General features: G+C 45.9%; 1 protein-coding gene across 2 annotated transcripts in view; it reads right to left on the bottom strand.

Annotated features, from left to right (window-relative positions):
* LOC310882855 (uncharacterized protein) overlaps nt 1-19,243 on the bottom strand; it is a 99,263-nt gene that overhangs the window by 24,786 nt on the left and 55,234 nt on the right. Inside the window, exons 1-2 of one of the 2 annotated variants that reach the window (XR_014573178.1) lie at nt 7,426-9,147; nt 6,706-6,930 (exon numbers count right to left, since the gene is read on the bottom strand). Coding sequence is in view for 1 of the 2 variants with exons in the window: in XM_083802224.1 (XP_083658350.1) it covers nt 7,426-7,550 (125 nt within the window). In the remaining variant the exon portion in view is untranslated. Of the gene's footprint in view, nt 1-6,705; nt 6,931-7,425 lie in introns of those variants that run through there. The other variant, XM_083802224.1, reaches the window with a different exon arrangement.

Below are 19,243 nucleotides of genomic sequence, written 5' to 3'. Positions count from 1 at the left end.
GGATCTTCGCTCCTTGTATACAATGGCAATTTGCTTCATCGCTCCCCCCCAAAAAGGATATCACAGGACCCTGGCTGTATGTCATTAAAAGTTACAGCTTGTGTGCTATCTTATTTATTGAGTGTTGACAGAGACTTTGATGCTGCTGGTACACCCAAGTAGAGACAGCACTGTTTAAGCTATTTAAGCTTAAAACAGCAATGTCGGGCCATATAAATTGGCCCAAATTAAGCTGGATGGAGCAGCTTGACAAAAAACCTCAGCAAGTCCTTTTGGACAGAAAAATGAGGTTCGTAGATATGTGCTACACTGAAGATTGTCTTACATTTCAATCACATGAGCATAAGCAGACCCAAAATGCATGACTCAGACAAAGCAAAGAAATGCAGGGATGGGAAATAAGATATCAGCAAGCCCCTGTGGAAGCAAAACAGCTCCCCCACCAACCTCCCCTCCTCTCCAGCACCATGAGTGATGAGACAAAGCCAGCCCTAGAGCTGCATTTTGGCTAGTCCTATTTTTAGACACAAATGTGTTGTTCATACAAGACCCTTGGGGTGTCTCTTGGCTTGGGAAGTCACAGCTCAGCGGTGGGGAACTGGGCCATTTTCCTTCCGGGAAGGAGCAGTGGTGGTTGCCAGCACCCCACAGCCTGCAGCAACTTGGGTCTGAGCAGTGTGCTCCCTCCCAGTGGCCCCTTTCCTTTTCTCTCCTGCTACAACATGAGAAAGGCATAAAGCACCTGTCCTTAGAGAATCCCTATCTCTGAGGAAAAAGTAGAGGGCTCCCTCAGCCCAAGAAGTTATCTACGGAGATAACCCTGTAAGAATAAAGAGCAACCGATTGTGCCACCCATCATCTGAGACCAAGGCTGGACTGGGGGGACAGAGATAAAAGTCTTTCAAAACATGCAGGGGATAAATGAGAAAGTTTGGCTTGCACAAGGCATTTTTGACATTCCCACGTCTCAAGTGTCCACAACTTTAACACAAACAAATTCAATGCAGATAAGAACTTTGACCCTATATTCTTCTTGCCCCTCATTTCAAAAAGAGCAGCAAGAAGGCCCTCATGCACTAGGGCTCACCCAGCACCCTGGCTCGGGCCCTTTTCTTATCCCTTCCGGGGGAAGCTCCCTCTGCAGCCCAGCCAGACTGCCCAGGCTCATTTCTGAGCAGTTCTGCCATGCAGTTCTCATTTGGCACCTGCGGGCTCTGAGAAGCAGCAAATAGTTGCTGCCAGGAGTGCTGAACCCTCACCTCGATGGACTACTTGCCGGGTTCTTATGTGCCCAGAACAAAAGCCTGGTTCCCACACCTCTGAAACTTTGGGGCATTTGAAATCTGGATCCAGATCTGAAGCTTGTGGCTGGACTTCCATCTCCAGGGTCTCAGTTAGGAGATCTGTTCATAAACACTTCTACCACGGGCTCTTTCTCTGCCATGAACCAGTAGTTACTGCTGAGAAATTATGCTAGACCTGACCGCAAGTGGGAATAGAACTGAGTTCGCTCATATAATCAGCCATGCCTTTTCCCTTTTTCATTTCTGGGTAAGATACACACGTAGGGACGGGGCTCATATCTATGTGCATGGTGCTCACAGTCCCGGGATACACACCTTGGAGTCTTCTCACTTGAGAGCTCCTCACTGGAGAGCAGCTCCTGAGCTTTGCTTGTCACTCAGAGCAGGAGCCACATGTTTGAGACTTCAGCATGCAAAGTGCTTCCGCATTGTCAATGAAACAATGAGCATTTTAATATAAATTAGGAGAAGCTGCCTATGGGCTTGTAACAGGAGAACTTCAAGCCTGCACATCCAGGCTCCAAGCGCGTTGCTTTAAAGCCTGCTGCAAAGCGCTGCTGCTGCTCAGACACAAAGGAGGGGAGAACCGTGGACTGGGGGTTACAGTTACACTGCCACTGAACCACTCTGAAACACCCACCTTGGTACCAACACTGTCTCCTGGACCTCAGGGAGCCCAGCTTTGTTTCAGCATGGGTTTCAGGAGCAATGCTCTGCCCCTCCTCTCTCCTCCTGATGTTTTGCTGCTTCTGGTCCTATTCCTGCATTAAACATTCCCCAGACATTGAGGACTCCCTGGAAGAAGATTCAACATGGACTGACCATTTTCATGTCACGATACCTTTTTAAGATCAAAACCTGTTCTGTAGACACTTTCTACACAGTTCATAGGACTTGTGACTTTCTTCTAGGATCCCCTACATTCACTGCATGCTCCAACATGACTGTTAATTACCACGAGCGCAGAGTATTAGTTTCTATTCACCGAAGAGGTAAAATGAGCTGACGGTGGTGGGGGGAAACAATGAAATATAAACCATCTTCCAGTTCATCAGCAAACTTTTCGCTAACCCTTTGCATATTCAGTGCTTTAGGGGTTAATAACATCTCTTAGAAAGCAAAAGGTTTCCAGCTGTAATTGGATCCTTTGTATGTGCTTTCCGCTATAGGAATCAACTTAGCATTGACATCCTCGTAAAAATTTCCATTAGATTGAGGACTGAATGCCCACTAAGGCTCTGTGTGGTTTTGCAATTGATTCACTGAATGAAATCTTATCTAAAATCTTTTTATTTTATGCTATTATGGGCACAGGGGAAAATAGTGATGTAAAAATTTTCACTGCTTTGTTAATGCACAGTGCCTCTTGGAAATGGCCTCCAGGTTACCTAAAAAGATTGCCATTTCTATTTCCCACTATTTTGTTTCATATTACCAGTAATTGAAAAATGTTTCATTTGTTACGAAGTTACGTATCGACACTTTGAATTGAATTCAGAACCTTTACCTTTCATCATCTTATTAGCTAGCTTCAGACAGCAACGCATGCTTTCCATCGGGGCTTGAAAACACGGTTCAGCAGCTTGCTTTCCCCCAGCAAGCCAATTTTTACAAAATACACATAAAACTGTTCCTATGCTTAAAAGATGCAAAGATGCCTGGCCACCTGGAAGTTACAAAATTGACTTTATTTAGCATCGTTGCTTGCTGAGCTCCAGAGAAAACAAGGATAGGTCAGGATATCGCTTACACAAATTTTTAACCTCACTTCTTTAAAACAATGCCCACTCAAGAACAGGGAAGCTGGAAGAAGACAACCATTTTGTCTGTGCTTAAGATCTGCAGGGATATGGGGGTTAGTTACTGCATCTTCTCTCTTCCTTTTCAAGCTATAAAGAATAATCTTCCAAACAAAAATTGGAATTGAAGCCAGAATGATGGCTGAGCTGAGGAATTACCAGAACTCTCTGCAAATGCTTTTTCCTCCTCCCAGCCATGCAGGTCAGACATTCCCACCTACCCACTGCAGCTAGAGACACCCATGTGCTTGCACCCTGTGCTTCCAGAGCACACAGCCCGAGCCCCAAACAACAGTAGAGCCCTGACACGTGCATGTGCAGGACACCTGTATGCTCGCCCCCTGTGCACAAGCGCTCAGAGATGCTAAATTCAAGCACATGGGTTACGCAAACGTGCGCTCATGTGCAGTGCAATGACATATGGCACGCATGTGGCTCATACTCAGAAATGTTTTGGAACTAATAGGTTTATTTTCCTTTTTTCTCTACCGCTCCTGGCCTGGGAACTTCCAGTGCCCCCGCAGCACTTGCAGCGTCCCCTGTACCAAGCTTTAGGACACTCAGGCCACAGCACAACTCCATCCAGATTTGGCCAGGAGATGCTCAGCATCTGCTCATACGCTCATTGCAAAGCAGACACTGTGCAGGTGAGTTTGTCTTTGTTTTCCTCCCTCTCATTTCAGTTGCAAGAGGTCTCTGCAGCACATAAGAATAAAATAAAGTCCCCTGCCCTGCTGCTGGAGGGGAGGTGAGGCAAGGCAGCGCTGGAGCAGTGGGGAACAGAGCACAGCTGGAAAGCACCATGTGAGCCCCAGAGGCAGGATGTGTCCCTGTCCCTTGGGCCAGCAGCAGCCAAGGGGCCCTGCCTGGCCAGGCTTCTCTGCAGGAGGAAACTCCTCAGTCCAGGATCTACGGTTCTCTATGCAACACTTACAATAATTTGGATAGAGCAATCCAGCATACCCTAGTGATGCTGTATTTTCAGCTTTCCAAGCATTTATTTCCAGCTAAACAGTCTGGAAATATTTATTTTGTTAAGCTTTTCTTTCTGAGAAAGCAATTTTTCTAACTTTTTAGATAACCTGTTTTTTTCTTTTTAAAAAAATCTCATTTCAAAATTAAAACGTACAGTTTTTAATTTGTGTGGCAAGTGCTCTGTCCTTTCTTCTGCCTTCCCACATTTCTTCAGTGTAAAAACAAGAGAGTTGGGGAACAAGATAGCAGGAAAGAAAGGAGACAAAAACAACCAAAATCGGAACCAAAACCATAATTTCAAAAGCATTTTTCTTATTTGTGTTTTCTACCGAAGATGCCAGAAACACTTCTTTTTCAGAAAACAATGGGGAGAAAAAAAAGCAGAATTTTTAAAGTAATATTAATGGGAGTAGTCATTTTTCCTAACAACCCACATCTGGCCTGGCTAATCCTGAAGGCACCTGACATTAGACGAGCCACGGGACCCTTGGCTCTGCAGCGATATTTGTCATTAGTCCAGGAAGAAACCTCGAACTGGCAGAATTTTCATTCCCTGCATACGCGAACACACACAGTGTGACCACAGCCTGGAAACTCCCCAAGACGACAAATGAGCTGAATCCCAGATTTCATTTCAAAGCCAACCTCAGAATTTCCATGGTACACTGAACCCTCCAGCCTTCCATCCAGAAATCAATGAGGTGACACTGGTATAGAAAAGAAATATTGTAGCAATGAAACGGGGCCCTGAAGTAGTTGGCAGTGACATTTTAAAAACAAAATGCCATGTGAAAAAATGAAGTCAAATATCCTTTAATCCCCACGACTCTGCAGTGTCACAGACCGATTAAATCCTCGGCTTTCTGCTGAGCTGGACAACTGCAAAAGGATGCCCTGCGATAGACATTAGGAGGTCACCTCTCCCATCCCACCACCTGCACAACTGCCCATGTGCCTAATGAACCGCGTGGAGGAGGACTGGCAGGATTTCCTACAAATTCACCTTCACCCCATAAACCGTAAGGCATTGCTAATGTTTCTGTCTGTCCTGCTAAAATCCTGCCCCTGGATCAGAGGCGCAGCAGAAGTGAGCTGAGCCCTCAGCTGAAGTTCCTTGCAGTCTCTTAATGTAATTTACCATTATTTTGGCATTAGATTTATAACCCAGGCAGCCAGAAAGCAGCGAAGTGAAGCAAGCAGCCAGTTTAGAGCCTCAGCAGTGCTTGTGAGGCTGAAATTTAGTTCCTGGCCCCAGAGGGTGGTTCGGTAGGAACACCACCACCTGTGCACACTCCTTGCTCCCACCCCAGCACACAGACCTGTCAAGCCTCAGACTCTGGGCCCAAACCTCTCTTGGCTGTGGCTCCTTTCTTATCCACCTGAGCGAGCTCAATGTGTGCATCTGCAGCATGCTGCCACTGCTGCATCCTCTGCTGGGACACCGGTGCCAGCACAGCTGGTCACAAGCTGGTCATCCACAGGTTGCCTGGGAGCACTCTGGAGAGCTGCCATAGCACAGCACTGCTAAAATTCATCCTCAGGCAGCAGTTTCAACCTCCCCCCATCACAGTACTCAGCAAGCCTGGGGACACATCTATCAAGGGACTTGACATATTTCCCCTCTCCCCACAACCATGCCTTGATGCAGCTTAAGAGCTCTGCAGTGTTATGTTTTAAACCAGTAATGACGAGCTGGTGACTAAAATGGCGACATCGCACTGAAAGAACCCCTTGCCTGTAAGGATTAAGTGCCCACCTGTCCTTATTAGCCATAATATCAATAGGAAACAATGCTACTCACTTCAGACAGAAAATATGGACTGAGATTTGTCCTTTTCTTCGTGTATTTATCATTTAAACATTCCCATGATCTGCATTCACATTTCAATGCCAGACTGCAAATGGCCCACTTTGTGCTGGCCACCATTCAAATGCCTTGTGTAGAAACCTTAGAAAGAACAAACTATAATAAAACTGTATTAAAACACATCCTCGCTCGCAGTTGAGACCCCATAACCACAGACCACCCCTAACACTAAGACCTTGCAACTCAGCCCAAGAGCAAAGTGAAGAGGCTTTCCTCAGGTCTCACAGCAAGTCCAGGAAGGACCAGAGGAGACATGTCCCGTCCCCTTCTGCCAGTCCTGTTAGGGTTGCTTGCCCTTCCTGGGGCCACATCACCCCTCCCAGGGCAGAAATATGCCCAGCAGCCCATTCTGCAGACAGCTGACAGAAGATTGGGCTCAGCACACCTCTAGGGAAAAACCAACCTGACTGCAAGCATGGACAAGGTGGCAAGACAACATGGAGGAAGCAGAGGGAGAGCGGGCTGGGGTGGTCACACACAGATGGGACCATCAGCCAATGGGAGCACCAACAGCACACCCCTATCCTAGGATTATTTTTTAAGCACAGATTTTTTCAAGGCTGTTTTTTGAGGCCTGAGCTCTGAATTTCCTTTAAAGTGAAGCCCCACACCTGGCATGGCAAACTCAGCGTGCATTTCACAGGTTCCTGGCTTCCTTCTCAGTACTCCCTCAGGCACGGGGCACTGCAGGATGTGTGCCCGCAGCACCCAGCGGGCTCAGCTTATTGTCAGCAGCCAGCAAAGAGGGAACCTGCAGCAAGGGAAGAGCAGAGAAGAGCCAGCTGCTGTGCTGGCATCGCTTCATCAAGAAGAGGGCACGCATCCACAGCCTGTGGTGGTCGTGATTTATACCAACATGAGTAAGATCAGAACCAGGCCCTCGCGCTTTGTTACGACAGTAAACGCAATGGGAGCTTCGCCTCTTCTCCTCTGGGTATGTGCCTTCCCTGCCCCTCGTGGTACCAGCACAATAAATAATGCATTCCTGGAAAAGGAGATCCACAGAGGTTTCCATAAACAATTCAGGATTTCTCCTTTAAAAACCTCTGAAATATTCTCTTAATGGCTGAGCCATGTAAGTCATTAGGTTTCTGTCAGTGTGCTCAGTACATATATATGTGCCAGAGACCAGAATCCTGGTGGAGTCTGTACTGCAGGACATCTATAAAAGAAAATTACAGTTTAAGTGTCCAAAACAATGATCTGTGGGTGGTCCTCTGGATAGCAGATGGGTTTCTACAGTGCACATATAGCTATTAGTAACAAACACCTCCTTGTTTTTGTCTCAGTAGCCCTTGCACATGAAGAAGAGTTAGTGCACATGGGATTCCCAACCTATGGATTAGCAGTTCATATATCTTCCCTGCAGAGTGCACAGTTCTACCTGTGCAACTCTAGTAAGTCTAACAGCATTTTCATTCCAGATGCAGCCACTTGTAGATGTTTATTAGCATAAAGCAATAAACAAAAACTGACTTACCCTCTGCTCTCACACTGCTTTGTCTTCCATTCAAACAGGGCAGCACTGAAAATGCAGTTAAAGCATCTTTTCCCTTGGTATGTGGAGACATGTGCAGAGCAGGTTGGACATTGCCTGCTTGTCATTCCAGCTTTGCCCACAGATTCAGAGCAGAGCCTCTTTGGTCTAAGCACACTTTCAAAAAAAGATCTTAAAATATCACCTTAAACTTCCCAGTTTGGGTTTAACCTGAACCACATCACTCTTCTGAGTTGGAGCGTGATCCAAGGAAGAGCTACATAAAGCACACTGGGGTGGGAAGGAACGATGAGGGTGGGGAAAGGGCTAACAGGCAGGACAGGAACCTTTTAAACCAGGTTTGCATTTGCATAAATTGCACCATGGATCCAAGCCCTGAGGGTAATCAGTGTACCCACATCTTCCCACAGCTGCAGGGAATCTGAAATTTAACCACCCCACTACCACTCTTTTAATTAGAATGCCAACCCAAAGCTTTCTCACAAGGGTTGTGACTGGAAGCAGCAGCCCAGTAATTTAAGAACGCTGTATACTAATAGGCTATTGGGACGAGTAGTGATACGTGTGTGTATTAAGTTTAATTCAGACTTTTGGAGAAACTAAAAAGGAAACAAAAGTATGACTCGGGATAAGCCACTTCTCAGCAAGTAGCTGGGGCTGTTAAGTGACAAGGTCAAAGACCTGTGGCCACAGAGACCATGGTTACAGGCTCAGAGTGGGCAAACCCACCAGCAGTCATAGCAGAAAGCTGAAATTTGGGGGTCTGAGGCCAGAGCCTGCCCTGTGAGTGGAAAGAACCAAAGTGCACCCTTTGAAAAGGGGAAATGGGGGTGCTTAAGCAATAAAGGATGAGGATGCATGCAGCCTGGGCAGAGGGAGCAGATGCACGACTGGCACCAGGAGCACAGTACTACGTTACTGTCACTTAGTTCACACTTGGTCCCTCTGGCAGACACCACAGGAGCAGGGAAGGGGTAGGGAGTAATTAAGGTGGAAGGTGTTCTCTTAGGAGAGATGGGCCAACACTGTCTAACGCCAGTGAAGGCGGTGTTAGCACAGCAGATGGCTGGGTGGCACAGGGAAGCCCCGCTCGCTGCGGCTGAGCAAGCTCAGATTTCAGCCACGGGCTGCCCATCACCAGCACTGCGCTCAGCACAGGCTGATGGATGAGCTGCAGCCCAGGATAAATTCGCCTCCCCTGAGCTCTGTGTTGTGCTAGCAAGAGCACTGTCACTATCCCAATGGTTGTCTGCCCAGGTTGTGCTGCAAGCTCTGCTGTTTTGCAGTAAGGACATATTTACACCAGGAAAAATCAATAGGTAGTGCAAAGGGTAACAAAGGGTTTGGCGCTAATCACCTGAGAAAGCACTGCTGGTTTATAGCTCTTACCTAATGGTGTGACGGCTTGAACAGATCACCTCTGGCCAACCTGTAAAGAGCCAGTCAGCTGCAGATCCAAGAGCTGGCTTTGTGTATCACTTTTCTAACCATAATTACACATTAAAGAGAATATAATGAAAGATGTTTTGCAACAGCTTAAAAAAAGGAGCAGACGACAGGCTTGTGGAGGAAGTGGAACTGCCTGCCTGTGAAGGCTCACACCTGCTGGGGAGAGCTGGGTGTGACAGAGAAAGCTTAACCCCTGTATGCACCTGTTGTTGGAATGGACATTTGGGCCAAAAAAGTACTGAAATTATGAAAGTTCTAAAGCACTCACTCCAAAGTGATCCAGCTCATAAGCACTTCCAGGGCACACAATGTCTCGTCCTGCAGAGCATTTCTTCAGTTTTCCATCTCGGAGTAGATCCTGGAAGAAGATGTCACCAGTCAGTTCTGAGAAGTGAGGGTGTCATTAGCATGTTGCTTTAATTGTGTTTTAAATATTATATTAAACAATTTTTGTACATTTCCTAAGAAGAGTCTTCTTTCACGAGGTGTCCCAAGTCTCATGTCAACTTACTGTGGCTCAGATGTGTACGTGAAATCCAATTAGCACATTCCAAACTTCATTTCCACTGAAACACAATCAATTGTAACTTATTTTCGATTCACGCTGCTTTCTCTAATTGTTAGCTCCAGCCTCTGCTGAATAGGTGGTTAAGCAAATTATTCCGTCTCACATATGAAAATTGTGCTATTTATGCTGGCAGTTTTCATGGTTACTGATGAGGTTTCTTGAGCTAATGAAATAATGAAAACACAAAACAGATTTACCTTTCTTAATAAGGAAAAAGATAATGAACTAAAATTAAAATTGAAACTCTCACTATACACAGAGTTACTGTAATATTGTTTCTGTTTTAAATTAATGCTTGTGCTTTTTTATTTTATTTTTTACATGCCCATGACAAAGCTAGTTAAAAATCCACTTCAACGGGGGCATTGTAAAGATGCTTTTACTTTATTGCATTTTTATAATAGAGTTATGGGACGTACAGTTTTGGTGACTTTTCTCTGGCGTGTGGTTAGGCACAAGCAAGAAGTCAGCACGTTGGTTAGACACTGTGCCAGCTTTGGGGAGATGTGTCCCTGGGAGGGAGGGTGGACAGAGCTGGCTTTCTGTCACCTTGGTGTCCTCCCATGCCCAGGTGTTGGACTGGCACCTTCCCGGCACAAGTCTAATGGGCTTTGCATTGCTGAAGTCCTGCAAGGTGGGCCCAGCTCCTGCTCACTCTCTGCTCTGCTCCTGGTGCTGGCGACACGCCTCACGAGGAAACTGTGCCAAGGAGAAAGCACGGCCAGGCTGCATTTAAAAAGCCCATCCTCACACCCCAGGACCACTGGGATGAGGAGACGTCACAGTGCTCTACCTGCCAAAGCCTTCCTGCTCCCTCTAGTTTGCCCATGCTGGGTTTGAAATGGCCTGGCAGTATTTTGTTGCTCCATCACCCGTGGCCCTGGGTGGCTGTGGGCTGGGGAACGAGGCAGCCCCTGGCACTGCTCTGAGCCAGGAGCCTGCAGGCCTGCAGCATCTCTGTGTTTAGACACACATTTCCAGAGCTGAGAGTCACCCGTTTTCAGTGTGAAGAGATCTTGGCTGGGTATACGAGATCTGGGAAATTCAGTCCGGGTCGGCTTTCAGGACACATCGGTATTTCTGTCAAATTACCTGGACGGCAGGTCCAGGGTGGCCGCTGGGTGCTGAGGCCTCTGCCCCAAGCCCATTCACAGCCAGTGCAGTTTGCTGGGGAGGGACAGCAAGGAGCAAGGAGGGACCAAGGGAGCTGGGTGCTCCCCGGGTCCCCATGCTGGCACATCACCCTGCCCCGATGTGCTGTATTATGCTACAAATCCCCCCACGCTTCCCCTCTCTCACTGAGCTCCCAGCTCAGGCATCCCTTCCCTGTGCCACAGCACCCACAGTTTTCTCCTTAAACGTAAAACAATTATGCGTTTCTGTCAATAAATAGCATGCCATAAATTAGCGGGCTCGCTGGCTCCCTGCCTGCCACTGGGGGAGGAAATGGCCCCATAAATATTTGTGCAAGACATCAATAAATTTGAAGTGTTGACTCGAGCACTCAGCTTCCCTATCTGAGACCTGGAGCAGAGCTTCCGGAGCTCACGTGGTTCTGCCGCGAGAGGCCAGCACTGGAGGCCAGTGATATTCCCAGGGTGCTGAAACCAGAGATGGGGAGAGAAAAACCTTTCTGAACTCCTTTGCAAGGTCCCCTCACGTTACTGATCCAGGTGGAAAAGGTCCTTGCCATTCAGGCAGGGAAGGGTCAGTTGTAGGAAGGAAAGCGTTCCTCTGGCCTATGGCTTCTCTCCGTTTTTTCTGTCTCCTTGGATTTCCCAGTTTGTTCTTGCCCTGACCGATGCGTCCTGTGGCCGGACAGCCAAACAACCCCCCACAGAGCTGCTTTAGGCTGTGCACAAGAACTGGGGAAGGTCAGCTTGTGCGATCCCACTTTGTGCTGTTCTGCTGCAGGACATTGGGACAGCAGCGTCAGGAGGGCCCCCCTGAGTTTTTAAGATCAGCACAATTTAATCTGGGTTAAAAACATTATTTTGAAGTGCCCCTGTTTTCACAGTGTTTGAATGGCATCACATCAAACTGGAGGCTGTTTCACTGGCACTGCTGTGTTATTCCTTGTCTAGGAGCATTTAGGAACTTTTGGACTTCAGTGCTGACTTCTCCAGGCTTGCAAACTTTATTTTGGGAAGAATTACTCCATTTTGTAATGCTCTCATACTTACACCAGCACTGGATGCTCTTCTCCAGCTGAACACAGTCTTCATTAAGAGTAGAAAATGTGACTCAGCCATTACATACTTTGTATTTTTCTCTCTGCTTTGTGTCAACACGTACGTACACATCCCAACCGATGCAGGGAACGTCCCCCAGGGAACAGAGCTGTTCCCATCCTCAGGAGATGGTCCAAGCAGTTTGCTGAGGCTTTCATTTCTTGTAAATCAAATATTTGGAAGTTTTGTCTAGAAGAGCTTCTTTGCTATTTAAGTAAAATTGAAAAGTAAGGGAAAAAAGAGCCCAAGGATGTATGGAAGAGGTGAGGGTCAGCAGGCTCCCCCAGCTCAACATGGGGCTCCTCTCTTCCGCCCCTGCAGCCAACAGGGTATTCAATGGAAGCAAAGACAAAAGAGAGAGTTTTGTTCCTATATGGGCCATAAACTCTCCTAAATTCTCAGTCCTGAAGGCCACAGGTTGTGACAGCTAATTAAAAATAGCTATGAACACAGCACATTTGCAAACCTTGGACTGCAGGGGCGAAGCAGACAGGCCGGGAAGATGCTCTCTCTGCCCCTCTTCCTTCAGTGCTCCCAGTTACTGCCCAGCCTCAGCTCTCCCAGGAAGAACGAAGGCGAGGAGGCTCAAGAAAATAAATAAATAAATAAATAAATGAAATTAAAAAAATGAAACTCAAGCTATCAGTTGTCAGATTTGTTATAATGCTGAATTCCATAATCATGATCCAGGCTACTCAGAAACCATTTTCTAAGGCTTAGTAGACATCTGGGAGCGAAGCAAGAGAGGTATCTAGTAAGCTACTTGTGTTTCCAGGTTTGCTAAAACAATTGCTTTATCTCTCAATTTCCTGTGTATTGGCACCGCTACTGGACACACTCCCTGCGAGCATCCCATCATGTTGGGGATCACAGCTTGGCCATGGCAGAGCCCAGATTTGGTGTCGATGCCACTTGCAGGCACCACTGGTCCATGGAGCAGTCCTCTCCCCTCATGCCATGCAGCCAGCCCAGTGGCTCCCACTGGAGCAGGTTGCACAGGGCTGCTTCCCTCACCAACAGAAAATTCCTGTGTAACCAGGGCCCCTGGGGCTTGCTGGCTCTGCGGTCACACATTGCTCAGGTTCAGCCTTTTCCCCAGTCCAGCCTGGCACCCCCAGCTTCCACCCTGGAATCTGCCATTTTGCTGCGGCCAGGAGCTCGACATCATGTTCCCTCTTCCCTGTTGGGACCTGGCTGCAGGTTGTTCTTTCCATGCTGTTTACAGCACAAGAAGGAACACTTTTTCCCCAACCTACTGCCCATAAAAAAAAGAAAACTGGGAAGCAGAACAAGAATTCTTCCCAGTTTGGGGCATCTTTTTTGTTATTTTGCAATGGGGAAAAGGACTGGTATACAGCAATTGGGTTTGTTCCTGAAGTTATGCTTCATGAAGTTAATACTTTAGAGAAAAGACAAAGCACTGCCAGTGAACTGAGACCCCTTAGGGGACTGTATAGCTGCTGGTTGCATGGATACGTGCACGTCAGTTGGGTTCAAAGCTAAGGATTCACCACCAACAACCTCATTCTTGGCATTTCTAAGTCTTCAGCAGCAAGAGGTTCAAGTTCAACCCCACCAGTCAGGCCTCCTATGAAAACACAAATCTTTACGACCCTTGCCCAGATAAATATTACAGCAAGTTAGAAAAAAATGTAAGTATAATTAAAGAAAAAATTAAAAAAAAATAAAAATTAAAATAGTAAGCATAATAAAATCAGACTAATACAACTACTGAAATGTGGCTGCAGGGAAGTCCCAAAAATTTGCCTTAAATCTGCAAACTCCCATCAGACATCATCAAACTGTTCAGAGAAGATGGCATTTGTTTTCTTTGTTATCACATCTGCTTGTCCTAGCTATGATCTGCTTCCTGCCTTATGCTGATTTTCTCTCTCTTGTTAAACATTTTGATTTTGTTATCTTAAGAAAAGCAGTGTTGTAGAAGAGTAAAATTAATGTATGGAGGAAGAAGTGCTGACTAAGAGGATTTATGCTGGCAACTTCATGTGCAAAAGTCATTTTTCAAAGGGAAAAATGCATGCCACACTTCCTTGGCCATCAGACATCACTCCCTTGAAAGAGTTTTTTTTTTAGCCAGGCTGATGGGACAGGCTCTCATTATCAGCTGGCAGCGCACCTGCAAGCAGCTTTCTGAAGTTCACAATTGGAGCCCAGCACCAGCCCACAGGAAAAAAAAGGGGGAAAAAAAAAGGCAAAAAAAGGGACGAGCAGCCAGATATTTTGTCTAACTATCTTTCCTCACTAGGGCTCCTATTCTCAATTCACTGTGACCTTTAGAGCGCTAGAGCTGCTGCAGGGCAAACAATGCAGCCCCAGCCTCCTCAGGAAGCCCCCGCTCCTGCCCTCCTGGCTGCGAGCGCCTTGCTCGGGCGCTGCCAGCCACACACACCGCGCGGCCCTACGGGAGGAGCGGGGATGACGCACCAAGTCAGTTTGATTTGTGGAGTCTCTCTGAGTAGGATGTGCAAAATAAAGACAGATGGCAATGGATAAACTCCAACAACTGTGAAGCTGCCATTAGCAATAGCTCTCACACTGTGCAGAGCGCCCTCAAATGAACTTCCCCGTGGCCCAGAGTCCCCAGTGACACAGATACTGCAGCTCATCTTTTAGTGAGAAATTCTGTGTGTTCTGCCATTTTACCATCTCATTTTTCTTTTTTCTTTCTTCCTTTCTTTTTTCTACCAGCCTCCTGATCTTGCTTTTAAACCACCCATTTTCACATCACTGCTCCTGCAGCCATCACTGCCTAGCGGTGGTGCCTTGATGAAGCAGGGAGAGCTCTCACCTTCAGGGTCTACGTGGGAAACCTCTTTCCACATCAAGGCTTCAAAACACCCTCTGAGCTGTGATTTCCACGTGTTCCCATCACTGCACACCGAGGTGCTAATTCCTTAACGCCCTTTTCTCCCCGGGATTTTTACAGGGTTACCAATCCTGCTGAACCTCGGCAGAAGGGCGCAGGCAACAACTCCAGGCACATTTCTTCCATGGGTTCAGCTTCTCTCATTCTTTACGTAACCTCTGAGTTCAGATGCCAGAAGCCTGCAGCTGACACATATGTTATTTCATCCAAAGTAAATGTGGGCACATTAGGGTTTTCTGATGCTTTTTTTTTTCTTAAATATATCAATAGAAATTAACTGCTGATGGCTTTTTCCAGAAATGAAAATAAGAAACAAAAACAATGAAAAAACACAAACCATTTGGGGTAGCATTTTTATAACTTGTGGCATTCTGTCTGATTATTATTAACATGGAAGATGGGATGAAGGAAATCCCACACGTCTTCAAAGGGCAGCTGAGAACTAACTGGGTCTCCCCAAGCCAGATCCCCAGTCCACCAGAGGCTCAAAGTCAAAGCCTTCAGTAGCCTTAACAGCAGATTTCCAAGCCACTCTGGTGAAAGCAAAGAATTTTCTCATATGTGCAAACACACCTGACAATTGGCATAATCCCAACGCACACACATTAGGTCAGCTGAAATATTCCACTGTATTGACATTAATTCCACAGCTCAGGCCCAAGATCATGTTCTCATTTGTCTGAATAACAGAGCATTTAAATATTTAGTTCAAATATAAAGACCTTCAGCTTCTATATGGATGGAGGGGGGGGGGGGATCCAAGGGACAAAAGTTTTCCTTGTAGCATGCACTGCACTGATTTCCAAACCTTGGCAGCCATGAGAAAGACACAGTGACGGCAAAAGTCTGGCCAAGACAAATCTATAAAATTTGCACTGTACATACAGCCCCTCCACTGCATGGAGACCTAATAAGCCCAAATACTTTCTGCTCCTCCAAACAGTTGAGCTCCAGAGGTTTCCCAATGGATTCTAGCGGGGCCAGAAGCGTTGAGACTTTATTATGTAACAACCCACATTATTTAGTGAAAATCTGGAATACACTTTATTAGCTGGGGCTTTGTTTGGTCAGGAAATACCTCCAGACAAATGTGATGACACAGGCATTTTTAATTTGCCACTTCACGTTCATAGCAAATTAGGTGATTTTACTTGTTATCCCCTCCATTAAAAATGACAGGCTGCAAGGTTAGCAGTTTCCCTCAGAAGCTCTTGATGACATTGCAGACACACATAGAAAGCACGAGCACATCAGAACGAATTAAGATCACCTCCATTGCCTATAATCTGAAACACTCCATGTGGTCTCTCTTAACATCAGTCCTCAATGCCAGCACGCTGGAACAGCATGTGCAAGTGGTTGGAGGGAAGGGAAGGGAGAGGTCAAATACTGCGTGCTCCATACGATCAAATTTGTGGTATAAAACCAACAATTACCAGTGCAGCGGTGAGTAAAAAACAAACGTCCTATCTATTACCCAATTTAGAATGCCAATGCGATGCCCTCAGGACTCTCGGTCCTCAGTTATTTTTTTGACATATTTGGTAACACATCAAGTCTCCATATCTGCTCTCAGATGAAGTTGTTGGGCTCTTCCATTTGTGAGCTTAAAGCCATTTTCATTTCAGAATGGACTTAGGAAAAGGCCAGCTAGGCTGGTGCTGAAGTACAAGTTGAGTACAATAGGAAAAACATAGCAGAAATGATGTTAAGTGTAAAATATTTAATCTTGTCTGAATATCACCGGAGCAGCTCAACACAGACCCAAAGGAAACACTGATAAAGAAAAAAAAAGGAAAGAAAGAAACAAGGGAGAAAAACAATCCCAGTTTTCTGTACAATTAGAATTAGGAACTGAAATGTGGCCAGCATAGAAACATGCACTTTTGCTGGACTTTGGTCGAGAAAATATTGAAAAATAAATAAAAATAGAACAAGTAGAGCTGGGCAATAAACACATCAAGAGCACTATTATCCTGGTGGATTCTAGGTAGCCACGGTGAGTCTGCAACTGCATGGTTTTTGGCTGGAGGTTTAATGAAGAAGACTGAAGGCCTGCCAAACTGTGATGAACGAGACTTGTGCAGCTCCTGGGGCTTGCTGAGCGAGGGGAAGCATCGGCGGAGGTCTGCAGGCTGGCTGTGGTGCGTGGGTGGGGATTCATTGAGGACCTGCTGCTCCATCCATCAGCAGCATGGGACACCTCACCGGTGTGCCAACATCATCTTGGAGAGCACCTGAGTTACGGCTGTTTGTGTAGGCTGGAGGACACCGCACAATTGCTCCTCGGTTGCACTTAGCTATTTTATGGTGAGGCAATGAGGTAGTGCTGGGATTTTGAGGAATACCAGGTGCGCCTCTGAGAAACTGATTTCCATTCTGGGAAAGAAAGCGTCCTGCGCTCAGGCCCCCAGCAGGCTGGCTGGGTGGGCGCCTGCCGACCACCTTTGCACAGGAGGGTGAGGGTGCTCACCCAACTGATCAGATGAAGCCAAATGCCACCGCCAGGTCAAGTGAATGTGGCCTGTGTTCATCAGCACTGCAAGTGATGGAAGCTCCCTGGCCTGAACAAGCAAAATGCCTTTCAGAATTCATTCCAACCACAAAGAGAGAATCCCACGATGAAAACATTGTCTCACTGACAAGGCACTCTTCCCTGGAAGCCACCTCTACAGATGAGACATGGGAGGTTTACAGATGCTGAATTTTGGCTCTTGGAGGTGTGGGGTCTGAGTGTCACAGAGGTGTGAGCACGCTGCTCTTGCTTCTGCTGGAGCCATTCTGTAGCCAAGCCTAAATGCAGAGATCACCATTTTGGTATTTTCTTCCAGCTTCAGATGAATAAACTTTATTTTTAAAGCAAGAAGTGCCAGATGTATTTTCAGACATACCTGCTCAGTTGCCACCATGCCTCACCCTCTTGCCACCTCAGCTCTGCTAATCAGCGGGCAGTAAGCACACTGTTTACTTTGTCTGCCCTCCTGTGTTTTAACCCTGTGTATAATTGCTGAGAAACCCTCTCTACCTAAGAGTCAGAGGAGACTCTTTCTTTGTGTTTCTTTTCACTCAGAAGGGGCTGAAGCAGCAATCTTGACTTAAAGGCTGACTCTGATTGGAAAATAAACAACTATAAAGTACAATAAATCCCATTGAAGAGTCCAGTCAAAACATCCCAATGAACAGCTAATGCTCTACTAACCAAATCCAGATGTCACTGCCTTGTCTGGCACTAATTGGTTGACTGGAGAGTAAGTAACTGTGTAACCTGAAGGAAATCTCTACTTCTTGCACTTGGGATGAGTTGCTAAGTCAGAAAATGATTTGGCTTTGTTGCATTTCTTAATTTCCTAACCACAGAGGAGTCACAGGCACCTGCTCTCATCAGGAACTCTGCTGACATCCTCCCGGTGGCAGGACACGGTCCTATTTTAAACACCTCAGAAAAAGTTTCTCCAGAACATGAAGCCGCCTCCGACATCTGATGTTCCTTCATTCCCAAACATTGCAGGGTTTATTTGTTTAACTAAAGGACATGCCCAACCAGACTGCGGTGAGGTTCTTAGATAAAGGTAGTTGCAAATTCCAGCTGGATGCTTTTGAAACACCAAAGAAAACACCAAGGAGAGCAACTGCTTTCAGATATAATTAAAAAATAAAATCAGAAGACTGGAGATGAGTTTGGAAATAGAAAGTTGATTTTTAAAATAAGATTTGTCTCATGCACCTGAATTCCTATAGCTTCGGAATTCCATGTCTGCCTGCACAACTCTGCATTGGCAGATGACACACAAAGTGACTAACCAGGATTTTCCAATGACTTTTTTTTTAGGCATATTTGACACGATCATGTTTTAGAAATAATTTTATGCAATAGCACAAAGCACCGTGTGCCTGGAAGGACCTTCTCTGTTTTACCAGACTACTTCCCAGTGCCATGATTCTGCACACCTTTACTTACATTGTTTTCCTTCAAGTAAAGATGTCTTATTGGCTTCAGTAACTTCCATGACATTCAGAATTGCTATTCATAATTCATTCAGTTCCATGCTGAGCTCATAAAAAGAGGTTCTGTGACATTCCTAAAAGTTAATAAGATTCTGTTTAAAAACAAAACAAAACAACAACAAAACTGTTCATATTCCATATCATTTTAATTACTGTCAAAAATATCTTTAATTTTATCAAATAACTTACTAAAATAAACTTTAATACATAGTTCTCTTGATATCACTGCCATGTTGTTTGCATTTTATAAGAGCATTTTAGAAGTATGTAAATTTGCACACCAAAATCTAACATTGAGCTTCTGCTTACTTACATATAAATGATTTTTTAATGCTTGCTGAAAATAGGAGCCTATAACCTGAGCCTCGAGCAGCAAAGCCATTTTTTCAGTGGAGCACTGTACAGTGTAGCATCTGTCCAGACACATCCAGCCGTATCTTTCACTCATGAACTGCAAGTGGATAACACAGGATTTGAAATACAGTAGATGGTTGTGCAAAGCATGAACAATGAAAATTACATCCAGCCTTTAATCCAGGGGATTCTGGCCTGAGCTCAGCCTCCATGGATATACATATCCATTCTGCATTTAGTTCCACATATTCCAAAACTGGATGTTCCCCTAGAAGAGTCTCAAGGGAGCAGAAGGGGGATTAAGCA

This window comes from Anser anser (genome assembly GCF_964211835.1).
Source record: "Anser anser genome assembly, chromosome: 16".
Taxonomy (NCBI): Eukaryota; Metazoa; Chordata; class Aves; order Anseriformes; family Anatidae; genus Anser; species Anser anser.
Note: the sequence above shows the minus strand (reverse complement) of the source record. Positions and strands in the feature narration are given on the sequence as shown.